Below are 24,917 nucleotides of genomic sequence, written 5' to 3'. Positions count from 1 at the left end.
TATGCCAAAAGCAGTAATAACAAGTCTCACAATGGAGAAATGTTACTGGTGCCCTCTTGAGCAAATCGATGAGCAACAGGATGACAGTGACAGTGACAGTGATAGTAGTCATATATTAATTATAAATTAAAATATAATAATAATATGGATACAGTATAAGTTGAATAAATTTTTTGTTTTGTTTATACTTTTGTTTGTGAGCCATACCCAGTGATGCTCCAGAGTAATCACAGACTCAGTGTTCAAGGGTTGCTCCTACAAATGCACAAGGGGCAAGTGCCAGAACTAAACTTAGTCCTCCTAAATGCAAAGCATGAGATCAATCCTGCTGTTCTATCTTTCCAGTTCAAATTTTGAAAGTTTCAAAATAAGCAAACATGCAAAATAAGCAACAAATATAACAGATCATCATAACATGCATACAAGTTAAGAAGACAAAGTCCAGACAGCCCAAATAACTGAAATACAAAACTAAAATAACATATTCATAAAATTCACTTTACTAATCTATATAGACACAAAACAGGCATTGGGTTAAGAACACAGAAATATTTTACTTAACCATAAAGTTAAATAAGGCCTAAAACAAATGTTCTAATCCAACTTAACAAGGTTTAAAAATCAAGACCTTAAGCATTGCAAGGTTTCAAAAAAATTTACCTATGAACAAAGTACAAGTTTGTAGGTTAACAATGTCTCATGAGCTGGGGGAGAAGGCAGCTGGAACACAGAAGGGATCACTAAGTCAATGATGGTTAGAGGGATGGTTTGGTATGGGAAATATGTGCTGAAAGTAGATAAAAGACCAACAGGATAGCCTCTCTGTATCTGTATTGCAAACCAGAATGCCCAAAAGTAGAGAGAGTATGGGAGAAATTGTCTGCCATAGAGGCAGGGGGAGGGGTGGGATGGGGAATACTGGGGACATCTGTGGTGGAAAATGTGCATTGGTGGAGAGATGGATGTTGATCATTGTATGACTGAAACTCAAACATGAAAGCTTTGTAACTGTATCATGTATTCTATTTTCTTTTTGCATGCTTGCTAATCTTTAGTGATGAGTTTTCTTGTTTGGAAATGGCATTTGCTTATACATACACACATACCAGAAAACTCACCACCAAAGATTAGCAAGCATGCATAAAGAAAATAGAATACATAATAAACTGAAATAGCCATCAAATTTTATACCAAAGTTATACATACCGAAATATAGCAAAACACGTTCTAATTACATTGCTTAAAAGTCGTGATAAAGAGAACCAGAGAGATAGAACAGGAGATAGGACATTTGCCTTCAACTCAGTCAATCTGTGTTACATCTGGCATCCTACCTAGATGTTCCCGAGTCATCCTAGGAGTGAATCCTAAGCACAAAGTCAAGACTATGCCTTGAGTGTCCAAAATAGAAAGAAATGAAAAAGAAAAAGAATTGTCTAGAGTAGTAAAAGTTTTAGATTTAACAAGGACATATTTTATATTAACATTATTAAGGTCTAAATAAAATATTTTTAAAGTTATTTTGGATTTAGAAAACAGGTTTGATTTCTACCATCCCTGACATGCAACCTCTAGTTAAGCTTTCAGCATCTATTTCCTGACATACAAATAGTGACAATAACAAGTTAACATGAACTTAAAATACATGCTAAAGTAGATGAACTAAAAAGCAATAAACAAATATTAATATTATTAATATTCAAAGCTTTTTTAACAGCCATGTTTTAAAGGGTACTTTCTAGTTGTGCTCTTATGAGAAACTGTTTTATCCTGAACAATCTGAAGTAACTGAAAAAGCAAATTAAAATATGTTCACATTGAGCAGTTTCTAAGTGAATAAAACATTTTACATCGAGGCAAAGCAATATGTAAAAAGAGAAAGAAATAAAATATTAAAGAACGAACAACTGAAATTTAGAATTTTTTTAAGTAATTCTAAAGTCTCGTCTATGTTTAACTAGGAAATTTATACTTCGAGCAGGATTTCTGCATCACTTATATTACTTCATAGTTTCCACATTCCAAAATGGTCAGGAAATTATAAAGTGTTTAATATAAAAATGGAAAATATATACAAATATATTATCACTAAAATAAAGAATAGTACAATTTCTTTTTCAGGCATTCACAAAACACATTTGCACCCATACACCCACAAACCTGAAAGTCATTACTATTTTTGACAAAGTATTTGGCAAAGTATCATAATAAATGCTCCAATTCTGATATTTCATCTGGAAATAGCCATGTGAATTCAAAGTCCCCAAAACCACAAGGACACATGGCAATAATATAGGATTTTGGACTGCTGTATTTAAAAACAGCTTTGGCTGCTTTGGGCTAACTTATTTTACATCATTCTTATATATCTGAGAAATGTAGGAAGGTTTCTGAACTTAAAATACATTTCCACTAAGAAAATAAATAAAAATTATAAATAATATTAATAAAGAATACAAAATATATAATAAACTAGCCTGTACCTTAGTGTATAGTATAGCATTTTGATACTAAAAAAACTGAAATAACAATTTATAATCAAAATACTAAAGAAATAGTATTATAAAAACAAAAGAAATGCTTCTGAATGCTTCCATTTTTCATGAATATTAACTACTTATCCCTGAATATTCCCATTTTATACATACTAAGGAAATGTCTGGGCATGGAGCATAGTTTAAAATCACATTTCACAGATTCTCCTATTGCTAGCTGAAACTATGCAACTTAGTCCTAAACAATGAGATACGAGAGAAAGTAATGCATGCAATTTTAAGATAAAGCATTGAAAAACAAAAACATAAGCTCTTCATTTTCTCTTAAACTTGATCCTATGGCTTGAAAGGTGAAGAATCAGTCATCTTGGATTATTAGATTAAAAACTGTTAACAATAGTAATGCAACATAATTAAAGAAATCTTAGTGACCAACAATAGCACAAAACTATACATCTTATTAAGCCAGGACTGCTTATTTGAAACTCTATCCTAAAAATTCTCTGTATTATTTAAGTTGTTGAATTCTAGCCTAAACTATAACTATGTCCCAAATTTGACTGCTGGTGGAAGGAGAAGTGAAAGGAGATGCAAATAAAACATGATGATTGTAATAAAAAACTATAGCTAATTTTGAGTGCTCACGTGTGTGTGTTTGTGTGTGTGCGTGTGTGTGTTTAATTTTATTTCATGGTCTTCACTATTTATATAAATATAAAACGACAATATAGCAGGACCTAGCATGAATCTAAGACATTTGTTTAAAAACTTTATAGGGCAGAAAGATAGTAAGGAGGTAATGTTCTTGCTTGCCTGGCATTGAATGGATACTGGTTCAATTCCCAGCACTGTACATGGTCTCTTGAGCATGGCCAGGGAACACTCCTGAACACAGAGCCAAGAACAGCTGAGCACCGCTAGATGTGGCCTCAAATCCCTCATAAATTAATATATATATGTATTTTAAGCCTTTATGGGTGTAAAAAGAGGGGCACAGTAAGAAAAATGATAAAAATCCATCAACTTTCTTTAAAAATATAGTTAGGGAGCAAAAAGACAATACAAGAGGTTAAAATACATGACTATTGTGTCCATGCCAGGTTTGATTCCGAATAGCACATGGTCCCCAGAACATCGCCAAGTGTGGCTCTGGAGGCCCCCGGCACTGGGTAATCCAGAGAATTGCACGGTCCAAGGACTTTTGCACCCTTGTGCTTTTGCATAGGACCATAGGCTTTCTGAGTACTGGTTGGTAAACCTCCAAAATATTAACAAATAAAAATAAAATGTATTTAGGTCCTTTTAAGTGCTCCTGAAATAATATTTTTTACCTGAAAAACAAAGCAAGTTATAAAAACAAGAAGTAGAAGAAAATATTAAGATACACTGTTAACATGACAATGTACACACTGCAAAATAAGTATGAACTGTGAAAAGCGGAAAGTAGTAAAATAGTGACATAAAGTACATGAATAATCTCCCAAGTGGGTGCTAGGACTTATAGTAAAGAGATAATGACTCCCAAATGCTGACACCAGAGTATGATATCAGAACAATCTTCCCAGAACTCAAGAGCCCTGGTGAAAGAGTAGAAAACATCCCAGAGGTTTGCACTGTACAGTGAACAAGAGTTAATGTTCTAGCTAGTTATTCGACATTTATTTCTGTAGGAATTAAGCGAAAAGAAAAAGAACTGTTATCTATAATGAAAAGATAATTAAAGCATAAATAGAATTTTGAGGTTTATGAGCTCAAAAGCAATCTAAAGAAAATTATACAGCATTCCTCCTAAAATATAAAAATATAAAAATCTACATAAATGTAAAATACTTCATCACTTTGGAAATCACAATTATTTCACTCTGACAAAACACAACATAATTATTTTTAAATCAGTTTTTTAATATAAAAATACCAGTTATTCTTTAAAAGAGAAAATAAAATTTATTATAAATGTAAACGTAATAAGTTTCAAATAAACCTATAGGATCTGAGTATTCAAAATGTTCAAATTGTGCAGTGGTAAGTAAAAATATATAAGATAGCTTAAATTGATGGCAACAAAAGTCTAAACACCCTGACTCTCAGAGTTATATATCTCATAGTAAATGCAATTAGAACTCATGTCATATACTTTGCCATAAGAGAGTCACCTTATGTTAATTAGAAACACAGAATTCATTACTTTTTCAGTTGAGCCTACATTCATCTTTTCTCCTAAATGCAGGATGTGATTTTCAACAACAACCCAGATGTCTATATCATCAAGAAAAAGATAAATTCCTTTTCAGTTTCTAGGTCATCCAAAACACTAAGTTAGCCTAAAAAATGGTCTTCCATGATTCCAATGGATTGCTTATTTTTACCAAATAAATTTACAAGAGATTGTCACTGTAAAATTATTTGTAGAAACACATCCTGAAGTGTTGGAAGATCCCCATAGAAATGTAGATATATGAACTAGTAGTTTTCAGCTATATCCATAAAGCTGACAGCACTTCCAAATAAAAAATATTACTTCCTTCAAATAACAAAAAAATAGCTCTTAAATATCTCAAAATATTATAATTAAACTCAATCTTTACTACCTGCTCTGAAAGTATGTTTTCTTTTTGTGAGAAGTGAAATAAACAAATAAATAATTAAATAAAAACAATTTAATGAATTTCAGTGTAGTACTTTACAATATATCCTTGAGGGAACCAATATACTTCTGTAATACTAGGAAACTTTTATTCCGTTTCTTGAGAAAATCTATTGAAAAGGTAGTAGTTCAAGTTTTTAGCTGTAAGTAAACTATTTGGACTGGAGCCATAGCACAGCGGGTATGGTGTATGCTTTGCACTAGGCCAACCTGGGTTCGATTCCTTCATCCCTCTCCCCCAGCAAGCTACCAAGAGTATCCCGCCTACACGGCAGAGCCTGGCAAGCTACCTGTGGCGTATTCGATATGCCAAACACAGTAACAACAAGTCTCACAATGGAGATGTTACTGGTGCCTGCTCGGGCAAATTGATGAGCAAAGGGATGATGGTGCTACAGTGCTAATAAAGCTATTTCAAGATGACAACAGGCTATTTGTTCAGGTTTATTGTCATCAAATTCAACACTTATATATGAAAACTTAATAGTATAAGACATCCTTAGAACTTCAATTTCTTTCTTCATGAAGCAGTGAAACCAGTAAAAATTGACAAGTTATATTCCCACACCAAATATGGTAACCATCCTTTTTATCATGTCAAATATATTAAAAGTTTTTTAGGTTTCCAAAATATAATAAACCTGAAATTTGTAATGCATCAGTGTCCATAAGACAGATGAGAAACAGACACTAGCTTCATGAAATGTTACCCATTATATACAAATGCTTGTTGAGTGGAAAATGGCACTACTCCCAGTGTGACAGTGATGTGTTTCAAAATATTAGAAGAAAGAGTCATCAGTTGCCTAGTATATAACATCACTTGACTATACAGAATGTTAGTCAAAGAAAAGATTTGGGCTATAGAAATGAACACTTTGCAATAAATAAGAAATTTCAGTATCATGTTCAAACCTTTTAACTTAATCTACTCTATATCATAGTTTTTCAAATATCAGTATACTAAAACATATAAACTGTCAAGAAAAAAATTACCAGAATTGGTAGAAAAGGTATGTAATTCTAAATAGAAATAATTACTGGTTAGTTTCCATATTATTCTCATATGATATATATAATTGAAAACAATAACTTTACTTGCTGCTTCAAATGACTCTCTAACTGGTGAAATCCTTTAATAATTCAAAACTAAAATAATTTTAAATATTTAATTCATTTATTTCCAACACAGTTATTAAGTCTCTAAACTTAATATACGACAAATTCCCTTCATTTTTTTCTACCATGGAGTTCATAACTGATCAATAAATACTTGCACAAAGCAAGTAATTCAATCTCTAAATATCCAATAAACTTAGGTAAAATGTATAGTGTCAGATATATTGTCTAATCTGACAATAAAAAAGGAGTTAATAAGTAGGTAGATTTCAAAGTAATTGATTAACAAAAATTCTGTAGAAGCCATTAAAGAATTTTCAAATGTAAAGAATATTCTCTCTTCAAAGAAAATTTTGTATTTTTCCAGCAGCTTTTGGAGGACATCAACCAGAAGTCACTAGGAAGCTTAAAACCCCAGTCCAAAATGATGTTAGTCTTCAGATTGACCAGTGAATAACTCAACCTCATTAGCATATAGGATCTCTACCCTAGAGAGGCGTTTTCTGCCAGTTTCCAAGAAAACAATTATGTCCTCTCATGTTTGTCACCTGATGCAGGCATAGAACATATGGTCAATCAAAGGGACATTAGAGTCGAACCCTAACAGTCAGTAGTATACATCTTTGTACTCAAACTCCTCAAGGTCCTGCAAATATTATATTGTGCAAGAATTCAGGAGGTAGAGTTTTGAAACATGATTTTCCTTGACTCCTTGTTGCAGAAAATAAACTTTTGTGTACTTATATAGGTAGGCTTGGTACAGTCTGTTAGCTTGAGACTCAGAAGCAAAATCTAAAATATGAGTTACAAAAGTATGTGACTTTAGACAACAAAGTAACCACCTTCACAATACAAACATATATATGTGTATATGTAGATATATGCAAATAATTTCTAAATACCATCATCATCATCATCCCATCAATCGTCGATTTTCTCGAGCAGTCTCAGTAATGTCTCCATTTGTCGTAGCCCTGAGATTTTAGAAGCCTCTCTTTACTTGTCCTTCCCAACGGTACTGCATTGGAGGCTCTTTCAGGGGCAGGGGAATGAGACCCATCAGTGTTACTGGTTTTGGCATATCAAATATGCCACGGGGAGTTTGCCAGGCTCTCCCATGCAGGCAGGAAACTCTCAGTAGCTTCCCAGGTTCTCCCAGAGGAAGAACTAGGTTATAAGATGTCAGGGGCTTGGTTTTATAGTCTCTGGATGTTGGCTGTTAATGGGATTACATGGTGCCGGGGGGGGGGGGGCAGTTTCTGGGTATGACAGCCTAGCTATTGGAAAATCTGAACGGAAGAGGCCCAGTCCCGATCCGAGCAGGCCTGGAGATTTCAGCCCCAGGTCCCACACATCTGGGTTCCTCTGCTGTGGGGGCTCTGCTCGGGGCGGGTTGGGAAACTCAACCCACCCACTCTGAGGGGTCCCAGTGAAGACAGCTAGGCACGGGGACAAGAGACTCTACTTAATATACTAGTGGTATTTTTCACTATACTTAACTATACACCTTTGCATCATCTCTTCCTGATAAGGTAAAAACATATTATAAAAACCTTAAAAAGTTATAATTTTTAAAGGTAAATTATATTTTCTTTCTTAAAGTCATTATTTCTTAAAACAACACAACAGGCCATGTCTCAATAGTTTAAGACTTACTGTTGCACTTTATAGGACTGTTTATTCATGTAAATTATCTTTATAATACTTATGTTATACAGCATTAAAAACTTAATACAATTTAAAAATAATTTTTTACTGTTCACTAATTAAAAAGATTATGATTGAAGCTTTGTAGCACCCCTCTAACTTGAAAACCAATTCTGAACCTTTTATTTCTTAGTTTTTTTTGGAAAGGCAGTTACCTAAATAATTCCTCAATAAATGCTGTAACATTATACAATTTATAACATGAAAGTTTTACTTACTGAAACATCTTTAAGGTTTTTCTCAAAGGAGAAATTGCAAAGCTCTTTAGAAAAATTGAACTTGTATGTGTCAGCTGGTCCTGGTTGTGACACCAGTGCTTTTCTCAATTCATCAACATATTTCTCTTTTTCCATTGCCATGTCCTCAGCTTCTTGGGAAATCTGTGATTCAGAAACTATTGGAAACAAGAAAATGTCAGTGACAGTATTTATTTATTTTATATTTTTTAATGACTCACCATGAGATATAGTTAGACTTACAAACACACTGAGCACTGTCAGTGTGACCCAAAAACAAATAGACAAAAAACAAAAACATACAATCTAATTCTCCCTTTAGAAATCTTGATGGTATCACATCATGGCATACTTTATTACTTCAATTATTAAATATTTTTATAAATCTGTCATATACACTAATTTCCACAAAACTATCAAATATAAACATTTAGGACAAATAAAGTAGATATAATTATCTGATAATACAAAAGTAGTAAAATATAATGAACTTTAAGGTACTCCAGAAATAGATGATATAAATTTACTACTATACATTGCAATTTTTGTAAAAATCAAATAATAATCATTGATTGTGAACTAACTTCATGACTTGACCTTATAATCCTCTATAATGTTGAAGAGATGATAGACCACATGATAATTAGACTCCAGAACATTCATTAGATACAAGATTGCTAATGAAAAAGAAGTAAGTGAGTTTAGTGTGTGGGAAATTAAAAAGAACCCCATACCCTTTTAATTTCACCCAAATGAAGAGAAAAAAATTATCCAAATTGAAGGTTGTAGCAATCAAAAAGTTATACTAAAAAAAAAAAATCCAGGATGAGGTATAGGAAATTCATTTTTATGTTTCAATTATTTAATTGCCTCAACGTTCTTACTCATGTTATAGCCTACTTATAAAGTGCCAAACCAAATTATATTTATGTAACAATACTAAATATAAAAACTAGTTATATAATTTGTTTGATATTTTGTCCCTGATATGGAAACATGTAACAGAAACTAGATTTGAAACATTATTTGATATATTTGAAAATTAACATATCAATGAATTTATTCTGCGGAAATAATTTTCAAAAATACAGAATTAGGAACACTACCAGTAAATTTCATAAGACATAAAAATAAATACTTCAGAAATGCAAATTTCATTTGTATTCTTGGCTAAATTAACATTTTAGAGTTAATTATAGTACTCTTTTATTTCTAATCTTTAATGATAAAAAAATTGAACATATAATTACTGTCCTTTGCCTTGGTGAATGAAGTTTACCAGATTAAAATTTAATCTTTTCTTTGATAATTATGTTTCTTAAAATTACCTCAAGGTCATCTGTTTGGCCAAAATTTCTTATTATACAAAATAATCTGTTAATTAGAAATATCTAAGTTGTAATTATATACCAGCAACCATTTCACCTAGGACCTGCCTCAGGGTATACAGTTAGAACTGCTTTTCTCTCCCATATGACTGGCATTAAAATGTTCCCATGGTCCATAACTCAGTTTACCTCCTACACCCTAAAGCAGGGCTAAGTCACTCTTTCAACACACCTAGAGCTAACTTGCAAATTGTCCATCACTCCTACACTGAAACAATCAGTCAACAACTAACTTATCATAGAAACATACAGCTTGAAAAAAAACATCATTACAGGACAGAATGTGGTTGAGTAGTAAAAAGCCTGCTCTGCATTTGTGAGACCCTGGGTTTTATCACTGGTACTGCCAAAATAAAAACCGAAAAACAGTAATAATAATGACATGACAAAAGGTACTGCAAATATTTCCATTGGCAGTTCTTTATTTTACGATAATCTGTATGTTAACATGTCTTGCTTTTAGTCATTAAAGGCAAACTAAAAAAAAAAAACCCTGCACATACAAATTCTGACTGTGCTATATAATAGTATTTGAAACATTGAAAAAAAGGAACTAAATTCCACACTGTTTTATCACTTTAAAAGATGATGAAATAATTATAGTAGCAAATTTTAATAAAATACTTCAAAATTTAACAAAAACTACAAATACATAAATTCTTCACTGAAATATAAATTAAATATATTTAAAGTTAAAAGTACTACCACTTGCCATGAAAACATCACAAATTCTTGACCTAGTCAATCTACCTTCCATACCTCCTAAGACCCTAAGAAAAGATACATGCACAAAGTACATGTTCTGTATAAAGGTATCATTCAAAAACTATAACCAAATTCAAATACTAAAGTACTGTTGGGGCTAAGGAGATGGCTCTAAGGGTTAGACACACGTTTCACATATACCACATGACTTCCCAACTACCACTTGGAGTCATTCCTGAATGATACCAAATGTCACACAAACACAAACAAAAATATGGATTCCTACCTCTCTAGAGAAAATTCCATGTTCTCTTTGAATCTCTCTCTCTCTCTCTCTCCCTCTCTCTCTCTCTCTCATCCTTTCCCCCTTTAATCCTTTCTTTTCCTCCCTCTATTATTTACTATCAATCTCTTTAAACTAAAGTACTTCACTTAAAAATAAATAAATGCAGATGGTAATAGAATTTGGTGGGGCTTCATGATTATTTCTCTACACAATTTTAAAAAGCAGAAAGCTTTAACAATTTTGAATTTGAGTATAGACAGCACTGGTAAGTAAAAGCAACATGTTAATAATAGTCAATATTTATTTTAAAGCACCTCAACTGAACTATCAATTAAGACCCAAGAACAGCACACTATAAAAATTTCTTTAAAATCTTCTTTTATAGTACCTGTCCCAGTCCAAACTGACTGGCCATCAGTGAGTGTAATGAGAAAACCAGATCCTAGTGTTTTCTCCCAAGTGACTTGTAGAAAATGAGTGATGTTGGGTTCAGAAGCAAAACGGATCCTGCTTACTTTTTTCTCCATTTCTGGTACCTGTTATAGAAGAATAAAACAAGCAGTTTGTAAGAAATTATGATTACCAGACAATAACCTTTTTTGTACTTGTCTCTTGGATAGAAAAAGCACCAAGAGAAAAAAAGTTAGTCAATCACCAATTCAGTAATATTGCTTCATATTTACTCATAATTATACAGATGAAAAAAAGCAGAGGTCAGTAAATGGCCCATGAGTTGCACGAGTTGGAATAAATGTAAATTATCATCTCTGATAATGTGAAGAGTAAATTTTCCTCCAAAGTCAATATCCTCCTTCTCTATAACAAAAAAAAAAATGAACACAAGAATCTATGAAAATGATCTAAGAATAATCTCAAGACTGAAATGCAACTAAAATTAATGAGGGCAAACTTGTGCCTTAGTATCTGTCTTACAAAAAGACATATAAAATATAAAAAGAAAAGACTAGAATTGAGAAAGAAAAAGCTCAGAATCCTGGAGTTGGAAGCAAACAATCACTCCTCCCCTAAGAAAGAGGTTACTAAATTCAGTGAATCACTCTACCGATTGAGACAGAAAACTCTGTAATAGAGATGGGTTATAATGAGTTATATTCACAGGGTATAAGGGTTATAATACATGGATTATATGGGTTACATACATCCTAAGACCTAAAAAATTTTTTAAAACTTTATAGAAGTACTATATAAAGTGAAAATCACATATATAAACATATAAATATATATAAACACAATTGAAGGAACTTTACAATTGAACAACTTCATATAAACAGTGCACAAGATCAAAAAGCAGAACATTACCACCTCAGAACTCATTCCACACTCCCTTTCTTACCTACATCCTACAAAAAATCTACTCTCCTTACTTCTAACAATGATTAGAATTTTGAGTCCTTTTGTACTACCATGTAATTACAGTCATATGCATAGATTTATTTTTTTTGCCTGGCTTCTTTTAACAATATTTTCCTAAAATTTGTCCATATTGCTTCAAAGGAATGAGTTCATTCTCCTGCTTGTATAGTATTTCATTATATGGGGCCTGATATATAATTCATTTATCTATTCTACCAGAGATATGTATTTAATTATATTTTAGACTTTGAATATCATATATAGTACTACCATAAACATTCTAGCAAATGTCTATGCATTCTTGTTGGACATATACTTAAGGGAATGTAAGAAATGACGTGATCAGACTATGCTCATGTTCAATTTCAGTACTGTATGTCAAAAAGTTCTTTGAAAGTTTAGTATAAACTTAAGCATGGTATATGAGAGTTCTAAATTACTGTACAACCTTACAAATATTTCTCATATTTTTCATTTTAGCCATACTGGTACTAAAATTACATTGTGATTTTAATTAATAATTCCTTGATAAATAACAATGTTGAGTATACATATATTATTTGTGCACTAGACATAATAAACCCTGAAATAGAATGTCTATAGCCTATCTAATCACACTTGTCAAGACTTTTACTGTTTTGTTTTTATTGATTTATTCTTCATTTACTTGATTTGTAACTTATTTGAGTAAAGTCCATGTATAAGTAGATACTCAGATAATATCTTCTCCCAAATATTAAGTTACCTTTTCATTCATAATATTCGGATGAATGAAAGAAGTTCTTAATAGTAAGATTATATTTTACTGATTTTTTATGTTATGGTTAGTACTTTATGTCCTATGTGAAAATATTTTTGGTCAGTAAATTTTATTCTATATTAATCTTAAGTATCATCATTATACCTTTCAAATTTAGATCTTTTATCCATCTGGAATTGATTTTTGGTATATCTTAGCTAGTAAGGGTCAAGATATATTTTTTCCATATGGATATCTAATTGACCCAGTAATATTTATCAGAGTATCCTTTCTCAAATGTACTGCTGAATTACCACAATCATAAATCACGTGACTTAATATCTGTACAAAGTTCAGTTTGGAGGGTTTGGAGGATTTGTCTATTTTTTTCTATACAAGAGTACAATTACATGTCTTATATTTGTCTTATTACAGCAACCCTAGCCAGTGAATGTGCTCTTGGATATCAACTGAGAATCACTGATATAAAGGACTTTAATCTCAGTAATGTTAAAAATAAATTTATGTTTGGTGCATTATCTACTTGGCACACATTTCCCATCCTGACAGTGTTGCAGGCCATAATGCCCAAAAGTAGAGAGAGAGTATGGGGAATATTTTCTGCCATGGAGGCAGGGGGAGGGTGGAAAGGGGGGATATACCAGGGATATTGGTGGTGGGGAATGTGCACTGATGGAGGGATGGGTGCTTGATCATTGTGTGACTGTAACCCAAACATGAAAGCTTGTAACTCATGGTGATTCAATAACATTTAAAAAACAAAAATAAAAATAAATAAATTTAGAGATCCAACTAGTTTCAACACTGTTAATTATTCATGTTTCACATATTTTCCAATTTTCTGATTAACTCTACTTATCACAAAATTAAATTACTTTATTTCAAAGTTTCTATGAATTTAATAAACTCAGATTTGAAACACTAAATGCTACCTGTGAGACATTTTAGAATTAATTTATATAATAATTCAAACATGGCTACTTGGTATCCTCTAAGTATTTTGTTACTGAGTAGGCTCAATTCTTTTCTATCAACTGTCTTTATTTCCTAAAATTTGTACCAATTTAATCAGTTTTAAAATTATTTCATTCTTTTACTTACCGGGGTTATGATCTCATAAAATACTAAATACAAAATACTGAAGATAGAAGATATCTAAGAATGACTTGGAATGTCTTTAAGAGGACCAAATCAATATTCCCTTTGCTTTTGTCAGCAACATATATGAAAATGACAAGCCACAAGTTTTCAGGGATTTTTTTTTGTCTTATGTTCTTTTTCCAAGATTACTATCCCCACTCCCTTAGGAATTTTTTTTCTATTTTATTTGCCATCTTTTAAGCTTGCTTGATTTTTAAAAATTTTTTATTAAAGACCATGATTTACAAAATTACTAAGAGTTGAGTTGAGATAGTTGAGTTTTAGACAAACAATAATTAAACACCAATCCCTCTATCAATGTCACTTCCCTCCACCAGTGTTCCCAGATTTCCCTTCCCATCCCAACCCCAATTCCATCCCACCTGTCAACCTGATAGACACATTACAAAGTTTCAGGGGTTGCTGCTTAGTTCTCATGTTTTCAGTTCTGCTGAATCTGTGTTTGGGATATGTGGTTATACCCCTCACTCATATCACTGTTATAACTGAAGCCCTGATGTGTGTTCACCCACTACTTACCACTCTCTTCTTTGCCCCTTTCTCTGTCCTACTCCTCTCAAAACAGTGGGGTCAAGGATGATCTAAGCATCTGCCTTTTACTACAATACGTTTTCTCATCCAGTATTCTCTTTTCCACAGATAAGCAAGACCATACTATGTTTGTCGTCTTCTGGCTTACTTCACACAACCTGGTATCTTCCAGTTCTAACCATGTTGCAGTAAACTGCACAATTCCATTGTTTCTTGCAGCTGCTCAGTATATCAAGATTGCTTAAAGGGGGTAGAATCCTCTTAAGAAGGCCTGATTGACTAGACCCATAAGAAAGCCTGTGTTTTGTTTTTTAAGGGCACTAAAGGTTGCAGTAGTATCAGCACCTCTCCCAGCCAGAGCCAAGGATTTAAAACAAGCCTGCAGGTGGAAACAGTTGGGTCCCACCCCAATTTGTACATCAGTGGGTTTATTGAGAACTCAGAACAGTTGAGAATTGAGAAGCTTATCTTTAGTACTTTGTGTTTTTGATACTTGGCTTCTCTCTTAGAAGGAAAATAAGTTGTTGGCTGGTGGGCAATTGATGGAATCTACACTCTGAACAAATAGCATTCACAGTTGCTTCTGAATAAACAAGACGCTTTTTAAATTAGTTTACAAAGAATTTTGTATGCCCTTTTGGATGCTGATAAGGAGCAGTGCAGAAGCCAAGACTCTTAGGTCAGTTCAAGTTAGTGACAACACTGTATCATTGATAACAACATTGAACTTGAGCTTCTTTTATTTTCCTTCATGGTAAGTTATGGCTTCTTTTCAAGCTGCTTTGGGTGCAGGTGTTCATACTTCTACAGCCATGCCAAGGAGTTGAACTTAAAGATCAGAATGAACTAAATGCATGTTAGCAACAAAGCAATTAACTTAAGTGCCTCCCTCTTGAGAAAAATAGGCTGATACCTAAAGTTGAGTTCAGAATAATGATTTTAGCATATTTCCCTTGCTGTTACCAATCAGTAACTATACCCATGATCACATTATTTTGTATTACCTTTTAAAAGAAAGTACAAAATAAAAATTATAAACCTAAAGTAGGTTTGGCAAAAAATCCACTATTTTTAAAAATTCTATTACATTCCCAATGTTCAAGAATCAGAATATATAATAGTTTTATTAAACCAGAACAAAGGTTTATCCAACAACCGCTGAGCTATTTACTTGTGATAAGACAAAAATCATGCAGTAATATAAGAAACTATGTCAGTAATTCAAGAAATTACATAAAAAAGACCTCCTATTTGTTTAGTATTTTTAAAAGGATTAACTATTTTTATCCTCTCAATATTCCCACATTGAGAAGTTTTTAATTAATAACTTATCACAAGTATTTGCATTGGTAATAGCATGTCAAATTAGCTAGTTGTTATTTACATGAGCAAAGGGTAAATTTAATTTTACTTAAAAATGACAGTAAAATCAATTTATCTTTAAATTCCAGCTAAGTTTCCGCAAAAATGGGAATCATTTTTTCCTAAAGAAAAAATTATTTTAAGCTGGAATTTTCTAAACATCAAGGATAAAGAATTCACAGAATTATCAAATACCTTTCTAGTCAAGTCAGGATTTTCTGCCTTGTAATAATTTTGAAAAGGAAACTAAAGTAGCCTATTGCTCATTTTTGCCTCAGAATTTTTCAGTTTTAAAACTAAAGTCCCATGTACTAGGAAACCACTTAACCCAAGGCAAAAACTATGACAGTTGGTCATCCTAAGTAAAAGTAAAATATAACTTAGTGTTGGCATACTCTTGCTCAAATTTGTACAATATCACATTTCTGAAACACACTAACCTAACAATATAATACTTCAGGAATAAAACATGAGAACTATAAAATAAGCTTAAAAAATTAAGGCATCTTTACCATGATCATAGTCCATTCTCAATAATCTCTTATGAATGTGGAAAGACAGCTGCTACCATTCCAAATATCATATTACTGCTCATTTCCTCTGTTATCACACCATTAACAATCGTAAGTTTCAATGATTCATTAAAATTTCACTTCCTTTCCTTTCAGTTCTCTTACTCTATGAAGTGACTGTTACAAAACAGACCTAAGATCTGAATAAGTTTCCCACATGAACTCTAATTCCTAATCCAATATTACCTTAAAATTAGACCCAAAGTTCCAAGACTAACTTCCATTCTATTCATAGATGATCACTCTTGATCAGAAACAACTTTGGTAAAAGTAAGAGCATACACCTATCAAATGGAAAACTTCTAAACAGTTAAAAGAACACTTCCGTTCTAATTTCAGAGTTTCTTGTGGGAATGACACTTACCAGAACTGAAAAGATAAGGCAGCACCTGAAATATTACCTGAAGTAAGACTTTTTCATTCAGTAATTGTGCTTTCTAGAACCTGAAAACTTTTACACCTCGAAACAATCTCAGAAGAATGATGGTGCTCCAGTTAAGCTTATATACATATATTTTCTATTGGGGGGGGCGGCAGAAACTGCTATTCAGATCTGAAATGTAACCAAAAGCACTTTATGGAAAAGCAATATAGCTTGCACTGTATTGTCCCTCATTTACGAATCTAACGTGTATTTACAACTGCATCCATCTATCTGTCTATTTTATTATGGAAAACCTGAAGATAAATCTAAAATATATCTTCAACTGGTGAGACAACCTAATTCAGTCACATGAAAATATTTAGGAACTAAAACCAATATTTAATAGATTTTAGTCTACAAAAAAAATGGCAATTTTACATCACTTGCTAATATAAAGTTGGAACCAGCTTATGAGGACTTACATTCCTAATTGAATAACAACACACTTATGTCCTATGCTGCAATTTCTGTGTCTAATTAATTTTCAATCATATTCTGAACATATTTTAAACAATTCTAATGGGAGGAGATTGCAAGCATAAGGCAAATGATTTAATTTTAGTTCCCTTTGGGTGACACATTCTTAAACCAAACTAAAACCTTGTATCTGCTTTAAAAAATGTGTATTTTAGCAAGTTCTATTTCCTCTAAGGATTATAGATGTCTGACTGTAGCACCATAACTAACCATTACAAGAGGGGTAAGGATTATAGGAAACAAGAAGTTACAAATTACTACATAAAAGATGGCAACACAACTCAGTAAAGAGTATTAGTAATAATGAAGATTGTTAAGTACAAGCTCTTCATTTGATGGTCTGCCATTCTGACTTTTTAAGAAACCTACAAATCCCTATTCTTATTTATGTCACCTGTGGTTTAAATGTTGACTCTCCTTTCAAGAAATAAAAGAAAATGGGTGGTTAATATAATAAAAATATACCAGATCTTTGTCCAACAAAGTTCAAAATACTCTTGGAATTTACTGACTGAAGAGGGTCCTTTGTTATTGATGAGGAGACCCTTTCAACCATGTCAATGCCTAGGCTAATGAAAGGACTTGGGGTGAGTTCTTAAATAGCCTAAAGATGAGCCTGGTCACCAGGAGGCCAAATGATTTGAGGGTTGGCACTCTGAAACTTATCCCCAAAATCTACCTTGAGAAAGGCGATTAAAGTTAGGGATTGAGTTCTCTTTAAACTCTGAAACAAATTAAAAAAAAAAATCAGTAGAGCTTTCAGATAGAAATACATCAATATATTCAGATAACAGCATGCTAAATAAAAGCATAGAAACTGCACCCTGACTCACCCACCCCATACTTGCACAAATGCAATTCTTCTATTTGGTTGTTCCACAGCTGTATCCTATATATTAACCATAAGTGTTTCCCTAAACTCTGAGTTATTCTAACAAAGTATCAAACCTAAGAAAGCATGGGTTATGAAAAGTGTCATTTACAAAAGGTCAGTCAGAAGTATAGACACAGGATAGGGCAGTCTTATGGGACTGAACCCTAAACATGGGGGAAATGAGGCCAATTCCTGGTAGCTTTAGAATTCAGCTGAATTGGTGTTAGAGAACAGAATTGTTGGTGTTGAAAACAACCTATGGACCAAATCAACGAGTTTACCTCTACCTTTTCAGGCCATAGACGCTCAATCTGTATTAAATCTGAAGCCAATTCCTTTGGTCCCTAGTACTTGGAATCATGAAACGTCCTGTGTTGCTTACTAATGAAATGTCACTCTCTAAGGAGGTGCAGAAAGACTCTCATTTGTATAATACTTTTGGAAGATGGCAAATCAAGTACAAATATGTATTTGATCCTCTTAAGTGACAGATACTATGCTAGGTATTAAGCATAGGCCTGTGAATAAACTGACGTGACTCTGACCCTAGCTTATGAATAATATGATAATAATAATTAATAATCAAATAAACATATAAAATATTGCAGTAAAAAGATATAATGTGGAATGAAAGATGTAGAAATAGGGCATAGCAAGATTTAAAAAAAAAACCTCATGGGATGCTTTCTAGAGAAAACAAGATTTCAGTGCTGTTTTCTAAAGATTTAAGGCCAGAGTAGGAGTTCTGCATTCACAACTCCTAACCCTTTTGTTATGCTGTCCACAGGCCTAAAATATCCACCACCTACTTATTGGAAAAGCTATTCATCCATTCAAGGTTCAGGAGACTAGAAAGTAATTATGATCAGTCTTCAAAGACCCCAGCTGTCGATCATTTTATTTCTCTTCTGGAGAAAAAAAGAGAGAAGGCATGCTACAGTGAAGATATCAGGAAAATTATGCTCAAAGAGACACTGTCAGCTATAATGGCTGAATGAAAAGGCCCTGAACTAAATTATTCCCAATCATTCAGCTGTAAATCAGAGTATACAGCTATTGACTTTTTGAAATGCAACTGTGATAGCTTCAGAATTCTGGTACTATTCTGTTGGCTTCTCATGTTTTGGTCTCTGCAATCAATAAAGTTAACCCTGATGAGTAACCATTTGTTATTAAGATATCAAAATTTTGGAGACTACACATGTACAGTGTGAAATGACAATGTCTGCCAGCAAAAGTGGCAGAAAAAAAGGAAAAAAGTGGCACTAACCATAGCAGAAAACAGAGGAATAATATCGAAGCTTTTTTTTCTTTTATAAAAAGCCTCTTTATGTTTTCATATTGCTACATTAATCAGAAAGACTGATAAAATACCTTTTTTATGACTAACTACAACTCATACCAATTTTTAATTTAAACCCTAAGACGAATAATAGACTTTTTCAAGGGACTCTGAAACAGCACTAAATTGGAGATGTTGACCTATCAAGCAAAATTAAGTCATTCAAACATTGTGATCATCAATAATAATTCTACTGTTAGGAAGAAGCTATAAATACTACACGTTCTGGAAAACACAATAAAAACGTATATATAATCAAACACTTCCCACAAAGAACCAGCGCAATTTTAAAACTACCTCACTCAAGAGAAACAAGTTAAATTTTATAATCTAAAATTTCAGAAGCTGATCAAAAAGGCCAAAGTCAAGCTATTTTCAAGGCACATAGTACATAGAACAATACAAAACTCCCCAGCCATCAAGTAGAGTAAATACAATTGCAAAAATTGTACTCCTAAATAAGAACTTATACAGACTAAATTTTTTCCTTTTATTTTTAAATGCAATTACACCTAACCTCCAGAAGCTTTTAATGCAATTAGAAGAAAATTTAAGAACAAAAAATATTTTTACAAAAGTGTAAATTGGAGCACAGGAACACTCGCCTACTCCAACTGGGTTCTTCTGAGGCTGGACAGACAAATTAATCTAAAACAGATTAGTAGAGTAAAATGCAAAAAATTAATAACATATATCAACAACGTTTATGTAAATTCTAAATTAAAATAAGGCAGACCAGTGGGACAGAGAACGAGAAATTTTGTATAAAGGTGACATGAAGAGGGGAAACTTCACAAAATCAGGTGAAGGAACGTCATCTCTTATTCTGTGAATACATGAAATACAGAGGATATACATTGATATACCTAAGCCTAAATGCCTCCCCGCCCCAAAATTATATCTTACAGGTCATTAAAAGGGAGAAGAGATAGTACGGTGACGGCTTCTCAGATTAGGAAAAAGATGAAGGATGGCAAGTACAAGATCTTCTCTGGAGCTGGAGAGATTGCTTGGCATGCAGCCAATCCAGGTTTAATCCCTGGTAACCCATATAGTCTCACAGGCACCACCAAGAGTAATCCTTGAGTGCAGAGCCAAGAGTAATCCCTGAGCACCATAGGATGTGACCCCAGACTGAAATAAAATAAAATAAATTTAAATACAAGGAATTTGTTTTCAGACTCTAAAGACTTCCCAGCAATTCTGTTAAAATAATCTGCATTATTCAAGTCACTGTCACTGTCATCCCACTGCTCATCAATTTGTTCGAACGGGCACCAGTAATGTCTCTCGATTGTGAGACTTATTTGTTACTGTTTTTGGCACGCCACGGGTAGCTTGCCAGGTTCTGCTGCGTGGGCTCAATATTCTCAGTAGCTTGCCGGGCTCTCCAAGAGGGGCCGAGAAATCGAACATGGGTCGTCCACGTGAAAGGTGAACACCCTACCACTGTGCTATCGCTCCAGCCCCCAATAATCCGCATTGTTCAAGTAATATTATTAAATTTTCCCAAGCCCGTTGGGCTCAATTGACCTCAATTTTCTATGTTAAATTGATAATTACTGGAAAATGTCTATTTTGGGTCAGAGAGCTAGTATAGTAGGTAAAGGACTGGCATAGCACACAGCTGACAGGAACTGAGATCAATCCCTAGCACCCCTGAGCCCGACACAGCACAGAAGCAAAGAACCTGGAGTAACCCCCAAGCGCTGCCAGTGTGGCCTGAAAAAAACTAAACAAAAACAAGAAATTAAAATAAAAGGTGTATTTTGTACAACTGAGTTAAAGTTGCTATGACTAAAGCATTAAATTTTAAAAGAAAAAAAAATATCTCAAATAAATGGTGAGCTGTAGGATAACATGGGGTTTGTCCTTTCAGTCTTGCCGCAGAGAACTGAGTTAACCTTAAAACAATGTTCTTTCTGTATGGACACAGGAATATAGTTAGTATTATGTTTTGTAACTTGGGAGTTGATTGACTCCAATAATATTTACTCCTGGGCATCTTCTTTCTCAACTCAGTTGTCCTAAGTTCCTAGCACTCCAAAATCAGGGTCCCAACAAGGGACAGAATGGACCCAGGGCAAGTTGTGAGCTACCCTGGGATCGGAATGGGCCAGGCCAAAGCCCCACAATACTCTACTATAAGCTGAGAACATGGTCATAGACAAATGCTGTCATGATCCAAAAGTGACAACGAAACTAGGACCCTGCTGGAGTTAGGAAGACTAACCTGGCCTGAGGATTGTGGTCTGGAATATATAGTGAATGTCCTCAGGAAGAACCAAACTTTAAGTTTGATATATCTCTTACTGTGCTCATACAGAATGACATTGCTAGAAATATTAGAAGTAGATTTACTACAACTATTTAAGTGGATTACTAGCTAAGAAAGGAAGAAAGCGACACACCCTTGTTAATCTCCTGGAGAAATGGTCTTACCCTTCTTTGCTGATTTGTTCATGTTCAACCCACCTTTGTGTCACCACCCTATATGACTGCTATATAAACTAAGACTGTAAGAGAAGTAGGGACAGAGGCAAGACAGAAGCAGCATAGAAGACACAGAGGAGAGAAGATGCAGAAGTGGAGGAGAAGACACAGAAGCAAGGGCAGAGGTAAGAGAGAAGCAAGGAGAAGAGACAGAAGTGGAGAGAAGACACAGAGGCAAGACAGAAGACACAGGAGAAGACACAGAAGCAAGAGGGAAGACACAGAAGCAGAGAAGAGATAGAGAGACAGACAGAAGAGAGCACAGCGGCACACACAGAAGCAGAGCACAAGGAGGAGCCATCCCGATCCGGTCCACACAGCGGCTCGAGAGCACTGAATGCAAGTGGCAAGAGAGAGAGAGAGAGAGAGAGAGAGAGAGAGAGAGAGAGAGAAAGCGCCACCCCGAGAGCCCGAGAACAACACAACACACATCATCACACCCTCCCACGTGTGCACCCTTTGTATTTTTTACAGTGAGCAATATAAGAATTTGCTGCATTTTTAACAAAATAATTTTGAAATAACAAATATAAAAAATATGTTCATCTGAGGGAATCCAGTGTTCATAATGTTCAGTATCATAGAATTACTAAAGGGAACAGTAACTTATTTCTAGTGCCTTAAAAATTACCTTCATTAACAAATAAAATTCATATTATTTAATTCTGCCTGCCTGAATGCTTCACTTTAGCCAAAGGTCAAGCATGGCCAGTGAAGCATAAGAAATACATGCTATCCAGAAAGACACTAAATTATACAAATTATTTTCATTATAATGAGATAGTTAACTCCAAAACAGATTAATACTCCAAACTAAATTATTGATTTTTCAAAAGAAAATGGGATATATTGATGACAGCTTACTTTCTGAAACAATATAAAAATGACAATTTTATTCAAACAGTTATTATGCAAAAAATGCCTATTTTCTGGTTGAACCCTGTTCAGAAGTATCTACAGTAGAAGTAAATACTTAGCTGATTACCCGTGCAATTCAATCAAGTTAGAGGGACATGAAGGTCACAGTTCAACCGTTTGTGAAAACACTTGGTTCAAGTCTCTCTGGTTTAACATCTAAGAATTTGACTCAGGACACAGTGAAAAAGAGAGTGGGTGGTAATAATTTAAGAGCAAAATAGCTAACCATAGAAATCTTAAATTAAGGCACGTGCATGCACGCGCGCGCACACACACACGCACACACACACTCCCTACTCCCAATATATAACATAGAACCTTATAAAACCATTTAATTTATCCTCAATATAAATTAAAGAACCCAAGTTGTCAGCAAGATAGTGAAACAAATATCAAATATATCTCAAACATGTAAGTTAGAAATTTTATATGTATGATTACAATTATACACACACACATATATACATATGTAACATTATTTTTTTTTACTCGTTTTAAAAACAAGGAAACTGAAATTGAGTAGAGTAAAGTAAGGATAGAAGTATACTCAAAAGTAGGTCTATCCAACATGTTATCTAGCCGGGAAGACTTAATCCTGATATACTATACCAGATTCCTGCAGATTTTCTCACCACATTATAACCAAGGCTAAAAAACTACAGCTACCTTTCATTTTTAAATGTTTCCAAAACTGTCTTTTCCTAATATGTGATCTGATTTTAATTTATGAATTCACTGTCTGATCAAGTTATCGAACTGTTTTTATTAGAACCCTAAATTACTAAGTTGATTCCATACCAGTACCACATGGTCCCTGAGCACGGCCAGGTGTGCCACCTGAGCACAGAGCCAGGAATAGCCTCTCAGCCCTGCTGGGTGTGACCAAAAAGTTTTACTGATGTACAATTAGCACACTAAATTGTAAATGTAGTTACACATATGCAGTTTGTGAAACCGCTACTGTAGTCAAGATAATATACCAGTACAGCAGGTAAGGTAAGCTTTGCAATCAGCTGACCTGGGTTCAATCCCTGGCACCACATATAGTCCCTGGAACATGGATCACTGCCAGGATTAAGCCCTGAGCACAGAGCCAGGAGTAAGCTATGAGTGCAGCCAGATGGGGCCCCAAAACAAAACAAAACAACAAAACACAAAAAGAAAAGGGGTCAGTATGTCTATCATCCTTCAAAATTTCCTCCTGGGGTCAGAGCCATAGTAGAGTGGGTAGAGCGTTTGCGTTGCAGCAAACCTTGGTTAGAACCCTGGCATTGCATATGGTAACCTGAGCACCACCAGGAGCAATTCCTGAATGCAGAGCCAGAAGTAACAAGCATTACTGTATGTGACACCCCTCCCCCCAAAAAAAAACCAAAAAGAAAGGAAATGTCCTCCTTCCTCTTTGATAGCTCGTCTAGTTACTTCTCTCTGTCCTCTTCTTGGATGTATCTATAGATTTTTTAAATTACTCTCATTCCCCGTCCCTCTCAGAGAGCCCAGCAAGCTACCGAGAGTATCCCACCCACACGGAAGAGCCTGGCAAGCTACCTGTGGTGTATTCGATATGCCAAAAACAGTAACAAGTCTCACAATGGAGATGTTACTGGTGCCCGCTTGAGCAAATCAATGAACAATGGGACGACAGTGTTACAGTGCTACTTAAATGTACTGACAAATAATGTTAATGTATTTAAGAATTAAGTATTTAACTATTCCCCTTCCCGTTACCTTTTCTGGCATAAATTTTGTTTTATAGCCAGTTATTTTATAAGATACAAAAGGAAAATAATTCATAATCCATTTTGCTTCTCATATGATACAATATGTCTGATATGATATTATGACATTTTGATATGACATAGAGGATTTGGAAAAAAAAAATTGGTTTCCAGGGCTGGAGTGATAGAACAGTGAGTAAGTCACTTGCCTTGCATGCAGAATCAAATCTGGGTTGACAGTGTACAAAGGCAATGCCCTACTGCTGTACTATCTCTCCTTTCTTTTTAAATTTTTTGTTTGGGGGTCACATCTGGCTGTGGTCAGTGGTCA

At 34.0% G+C, this 24,917-nt stretch overlaps 1 protein-coding gene across 5 annotated transcripts in view; it reads right to left on the bottom strand.

Annotated features, from left to right (window-relative positions):
- XRCC4 (X-ray repair cross complementing 4) overlaps positions 1-24,917 on the bottom strand; it is a 249,188-nt gene that overhangs the window by 211,724 nt on the left and 12,547 nt on the right. For all 5 annotated transcript variants that reach the window (XM_055140893.1, XM_055140879.1, XM_055140901.1 and 2 more), the window contains exons 2-3: positions 10,969-11,116; positions 8,184-8,359 (exon numbers count right to left, since the gene is read on the bottom strand). In XM_055140893.1, coding sequence (XP_054996868.1) covers positions 8,184-8,359; positions 10,969-11,107 — 315 coding nt within the window. In that variant the 5' untranslated portion in view covers positions 11,108-11,116. The remainder of the gene's footprint in view (positions 1-8,183; positions 8,360-10,968; positions 11,117-24,917) is intronic.

This window comes from Sorex araneus, chromosome 1, assembly GCF_027595985.1.
Source record: "Sorex araneus isolate mSorAra2 chromosome 1, mSorAra2.pri, whole genome shotgun sequence".
In the NCBI taxonomy this organism is placed as follows: domain Eukaryota; kingdom Metazoa; phylum Chordata; class Mammalia; order Eulipotyphla; family Soricidae; genus Sorex; species Sorex araneus.
The sequence above is the reverse complement of the archived record's forward strand: the minus strand, read 5'-3'. Positions and strand labels throughout refer to the sequence as shown.